The following is a 6000-nucleotide window of genomic DNA, read 5'->3' on the forward strand; positions in this document are numbered from 1 at the left end:
TTGGTGGACTATCACAATAATAGTAAACAATATTCTACCCTTCTAAACAGAAAGTTTTAAGATTTCTTTTTTAAAAGTAGAAATTTCACCTCCCAATTCTCAATTTCAAATTAGGTTATTTCACTTTTCTTAGTTCCACTTGAAAGATACAATGTAGAAAAGATATGATAGAAAGGCCACAAGGGAAGCCACTGGTCTAATTAATGACAATCTTAAACGTCTAGGATGCTGTGAATCTTCTTTACCATGGACAATCAAAATACAACATCCATTATTACCTGGAAAATACTTTAAATTAAAATACAACAAGCTGGTATATAATGAACCTTGAAGTATACAGGGGATGGGAGTAGGGGAGAGATCAGCATTTACTTAGGTATAATCAATCTTAGCCCACGAACCAGCAACTTATCTTACCTTTAAGAGTTCTAGATTCCCCTCCTTTGCCATGGGCACGCCCTTTTTTACTGGATAACCCATTCGAACAGGAAGAGGTACTGTAGAGGGTTTAAATGGTGCTGCAACAGGGTAAACACTAGGCCAGTCCTGGTCAACAGCCATTTTTTCTGTCCTAGGAGGTAATGCCTAAGAAACAAAATAGTTTAATATTTTAAATATAAGCATATTCTTTAATTTTAGAGGAAAAGGCTGCAATTGTGAGAAATAAAAGCAGAATTGCAACCTATGCAAAATCTGACCTCTCACAAAGCTGCTGCTGTCCAAGTGAAAAAACACTAAACCTACCTACCTCATATCTCTGTACTGTATCCTCATCCACTCTGGCAAGGATCCCCTTTAATATTTCCTTCACTAAAAATTTCTCTATTCATTCAATTAGACTTTTAGCAAAATTTTTACATTTTGTTTATGAAGGAGTGAGTTAAAATACATTTTGAAATGATTTTTAAAATTTCTTTGATGGAAGTCAGTACTTGAGGGGATACTTAAAACTTGGAAATAAGGAAAATAAAGAATAAGAACTTAGAAATAAATAAATTAGGGTTAAACTGAATAAATACATAATGAGAAATTATGTCTCTTAGACCCAAAGAAAAACTACTTGATCACATTAAAAAATAATTTGTTTTAACTGTATTCAATAGAAGGGAAGAGTCAGCATATAAAAGTAGGGTTTAAAGAGGCAAAATTCAGCAATGCCCATCTAAGCAATACCAAAACCAGTGCAGCATTTGTCCTAGAAGCAGGTAATATTCCTGTGAAATGACTGCTCTAAATGACTGTAATTTGGTACCATTTAACTTCTAACTAATGTGCCTTTATTCCAACTCCACGCTCACCAACAGATCTTGTAATCTGGATTCTTCTGTGGAGGTGACCACAGGGTGAGACTAAACTGGTTAGTCTCACATCCTAAGATGCATGACTGTTAAGAGCATCATCAAGAATAGTTCTGTATTCTGGCTTTCACACCTGTTTCCTAGGAGTACGTGAGTGAGTCTACTTCTCAAAGATGATCCGTTCTCTGGGTACCAACAAAAACAGTGGAGGACTAACCCTTGCCCGGGCTGCAGCAGTCACCCAATAAACATGACCTCGTGAAGCTTTCTCCGGCATACCATTCTGTCTCACAATTAAGATCCTCACTTCAGAACTTCAATAACCATTAAGATAGTATAGAGTACATAAATTGTTTACCTTTCTTTTTGGCGGCCTTCCATTTCTGGATTTTCCTTCTGTTGTATGTAAAAGACAAAAATAGTCATAGAGAATTTTATAACGTTGAGTTGTTCAACACCAATCATGACCCCATTACTCTAACACACTTTAAGGTATTCAGTAACATAATAATGAAACAATAACCCATTTTCTGAAGCTCAGGGACTAAAATCATCTTAATAAAAACATTTTAATAAAAAAATCATCTTAATAAAAAAATCATCTTAAAATAATCATCTTAATAAAAAAGTCAGAAATAGTTAAAATTCTACAGTTACTTGAATATAAAGTTTATTGTGATCACTGATATAGTGAACTTATCATCTAAAGAAATATTTTCAGTAAATTTCAAGTTTCACAGTTAAATAAATTCACTTTCCCAAGTTAAAATACCTAGTTAGAAAAAATTATTTTGAATTTTTAAAGATAATTGGTTTGAAATGTTCTAATTATAAAAATACTTGCTCATATTTGGAATTACTCTATTTTTTCCACCAAAAAAAAAGAAAAATCTTTCAGTTTTTCCTTCTCTATTGCATATTAGATCTGCCAATGGCCATGATACCAGAAGCAAAAATCACAGCCATTCCTACTGCCCCTCTTTTTATGCTTTTTTTTTTTTTTTTTTTTTGGCAGCCAGTCAGTATGTGCGTCTGAACCTGCAACCTTGGTATTAAAAGGCTGCATGCTAACCAACTGAGCCAACCAGTCAGCCCCCAAATCACAGCCATTCCTAGTAAATCACATGACTGTAGAAGACAGTAGATTATTTACATACAGTATATACCTTCTAAAATATTACCTAATGCCTCTCTAAATAAATACTTTGCTATGCTAAAATAATAATAGCTATATTTATTGAGCTGAAAACTTACACATACAGACACTGTGATAAATGCTTTTCACTACTATCTCATTTAACATTATTCATTACAACAAGTAAACGGCTACTGTTAATCTTATTTAGAGATCACTTATAGTCAAGAAAACTAAGAAGCAGGGAGTTAAGGTGACATTAATGCACCATACAAGACTTCATACTCTAATCCGTTATCTCCAGCCTCATCACCCTTTAGGGCTCCACAGCTACATCGAACTTTCAGTACTAGCCCCTTTAATCTTTCTCTGAACTTTCTGTTCTCTCTGAACAGAATGTGCTTCCCTTTCTTCCAGTCTTTCCAATTCCTGTAAATGGTACTGCCATTCATCTAATTGCTCAGGACAAAAATCTAATAGGCTTCTTTGAGACTTGTCCTCAAGCCCTACATCAAATCCATCAGTAAGTTCTATCAACTCTACCTTCAAAACATAGCCCAAATCCAACCACACCACCTTCTCCACCATGAGTCACCATCACCTCATTCAGACTTTTCCAACAGCCTCCAAATAGGTCTCTGGCTTCCATTCTTACCCTGCTGAAGTTAGTTCACCACATAGCAGCCAGTGACCTTTTAAAAGTGTAAGTCACATTACATCACTTTCCTGTTCAAAGCCTTCCAATATGACTCCAAACTCAGTAATATCTAAGCCAAAATTCAAATTGAAGGCCTAGAAGCCCTTACAAGGTCCAGCCATTACTTACCTCTCTGATGTCTTGTACTACTACTCTCCCCTTTTCTCACTTTGCTCCAGCCACACTGGACTTTTTTTTGTTTCTTGATGACACCCCGAAGCTGGTTCTCACTTTTGGGCCTTTGAACTTGCAGTTCCCCATGCCAACAATATCCTCACCCTAGATCTTTGCATTGCTCTAGGCTCTACTCAAATGTCACTTCCTCAGAGAGGTCTTTCCTGACTACCCTATCTTATCCTACCCTATAGCCACAACTCCCCCAATCCATAATTCTCAATATTGTGCTTCATTTTTCTTCATAGTACTAAACACTATCTGACATTTTATTTAGTTGTTTACTTGTTTACATTCTGACTTCCCCGAAAGAATGTAAACTTCACGAGGTCAGGGACCTTACTGTATCCCATGTCTAGAACACTGTCTAACACAAAGCAGGAGTTAAGTATTCATAGAGTGAAGAAGAATGAATACAAATCTAAAATAGACAAGTGTTAACACTATGAAGAACCACTATGATGCATTAAGAAATTTACAGTTTATCTTAAAGCACTGGGAAACTATTTGTAGATTTTAAACAAGGGATTAGCATGGCAAGATTTGCATTCTGAACACCTCACTCTGGCTGTAGTGAAAATTCAACGCAAGAGAGCAAGAGAGGAAATTTCCTAATCAAAGACGGTGGCCTACACTGGGCAGTTAGTAGTACGAAGAAAGCAAATTAGAAATGGCATAGGAGGCTGCACGGATAGGACCTGGTGATTAACTGGACGTGCCCACTCCTTGGCCGAACTGTTCCTGATTCTTGCTGGCTTCTCCTCAATGCTCCCGTTACTCTATTCACACTTCTATCACAGCACTTCTCACGTACATAGAACTTCTCCGTTGATAAGTCTGTATTTACCGCTAGATTTCTCCAGAGCAAGAATGCTATCAAGCATCCCTATGATCTCTGCTAAATGAAGGTCACCTTAATAATACCTGTCAAATAAAGGTCACCCCATCTTGATGGTTTAAGTTCAGAGCTGTAGTTTATTCTGGCACAGCTGTATCTTGTATGCCTCTCTTAACGTTTGGTAAAATCGATGGTTCAACAATACCTGGCAAACATTACCGAGCACCAGTAACTAGCGAGAGACCCTGTGCCACCGGCCACGGGAGGAAGCACCGCAAGGTGCAGGTCACGGGGTAAGGAAGCAAGCTTTCTGAGCAAGCGCCCAGAGGACCCAGGGGCAGAGGCCGGAGATTAGAAACCGGGCGACACAGGCGCAGAAGACAGACCCAAATCCGCGGCTTTCCTACGAGGCGGGCCAACACGGGCAGGTAGAGAACGTACTGGCCTCCCCCGGGCGGCTGTGGCTCCGCCACCGCGGCAGCCATCATATCACCTCTCCCAAAACCCGGAGGAGACGCGGCAGACACTCACGCGGGGTAGGCGTCGGAGAGCGAGTGGCCGGGGTCAGGGCGGTGGAGAAGGCACGCAAGGCCCTGGCCCCCGGCTGCAAGGCCAGCCACACCGGGAGCGCGGCGGCCGCCATGGCTGCGAGGACGGCAAGCCGGAGGGGACAACCGAAGCCCAGCGTCAAGGGCGCGGGCCTGAGGCCGCTAAGCGCAGGCTCGCGCGGTCTTGCCCCGCCCCCAAATGGAGAAACCGGAAACACGTGAGCCTGCGAACTCGGGGCGCGAATCAAATGTGCACGGTACCCCCCAAATAGAAAAAAGTAAGGAAGGAAAGAAAGGTTTTAAAAAATGGAATCAGTCAGTTCAGAGACAATTACAAATAAGGACCATAAAAGATGGGGAAATGTGGCTCGCAGAGGGCAGGTGTGGTCTGGGTGGGTCTCAGGTGATCCAAGAGTCAGGCAGTCTACCCTAGGGCCCATATTCACAGTCCGTAAGCCAGACAACTCGAGTTTAAAGTTAGACCTCGCCATTTGTGGGATATGAGATCTTAAGTTAATATAAACAAACGACTCTGTACAGTATTGACATCCCTTGAGTACTGTCGGGGGGGCTATCACGGTTATCAGTGATTTGGTTAGCTCATTTGTAGATGAGGTTAGGATTACAAAAAGTCAGCTTGTCAGGACCTAGAAAATAGTGTTCATCCTTCGATGAACTCTCTTATTTTCTACCCTAAAGTGGATTAACACAACATTTAATACAGTTATTCTCTATTTTTTAAATTAAAGCACTTGACTCTCGGTAAGTATACAACCAGTAAAGCAGAGGTATGCAGGTGTTCCAGAGCATTGCAGTGTGCCGTGGACATCAATCAGTATGTGTATAGTGTGTGGGGGATGGTGGGGATAAATAGCATGAGATGGACACGCATTTGTAATAATTATCATCCTCACCTTTTCTAGCCTCCCATTATTTCACCAAAGCAGAAGCTTGATGGTCTAATTTCTTAGGGTTGCTGTAACCAAGTACCACAGACTGTGAGTTAAAACAACAGAAATTTATTCTCTCACAGTTCTGGAGTCTAGAAATTGAAAATCCAGGTGTTGGCAGGTTTGGTTCCTTCTTCAGTTTCTGAGAGAGAATCAGTTCTAGGCCTCCCTCCCAGCTTTTGATTGTTGCTGGCAACCTTTGGTGTTTTTTGGCTTGTAGATGCATCACACCAACTTCTGCCTCCACCTTCACATGGTGTTCTCCCCTCTCCTCTATTTTTAGCATTAAAAGCGTGGCCTTTTTAGTCAGATGGAGGTAGGGTTTGAATCCAGGCTCTGCTTCTTTGTGATCTTGGGCAA

General features: G+C 40.5%; 1 protein-coding gene across 3 annotated transcripts in view; it reads right to left on the reverse strand.

Moving 5' to 3' along the window:
* Positions 1-4836, reverse strand: part of MRPS35 (mitochondrial ribosomal protein S35) — a 42730-nt gene extending 37894 nt beyond the window's left edge. Inside the window, exons 1-3 of one of the 3 annotated variants that reach the window (XM_063075214.1) lie at positions 4674-4835; positions 1657-1694; positions 418-585 (exon numbers count right to left, since the gene is read on the reverse strand). In XM_063075214.1, the coding sequence (XP_062931284.1) occupies positions 418-585; positions 1657-1694; positions 4674-4785 (318 nt within the window). In that variant the 5' untranslated portion in view covers positions 4786-4835. Of the gene's footprint in view, positions 1-417; positions 586-1656; positions 1695-4673 lie in introns of all 3 variants that reach the window. The other 2 variants (XM_063075213.1, XM_063075215.1) reach the window with 2 other exon arrangements.
* Between the last annotated feature and the right edge of the window lie 1164 nt (positions 4837-6000).

Source organism: Cynocephalus volans, chromosome 12, assembly GCF_027409185.1.
Source record: "Cynocephalus volans isolate mCynVol1 chromosome 12, mCynVol1.pri, whole genome shotgun sequence".
Taxonomy (NCBI): Eukaryota; Metazoa; Chordata; class Mammalia; order Dermoptera; family Cynocephalidae; genus Cynocephalus; species Cynocephalus volans.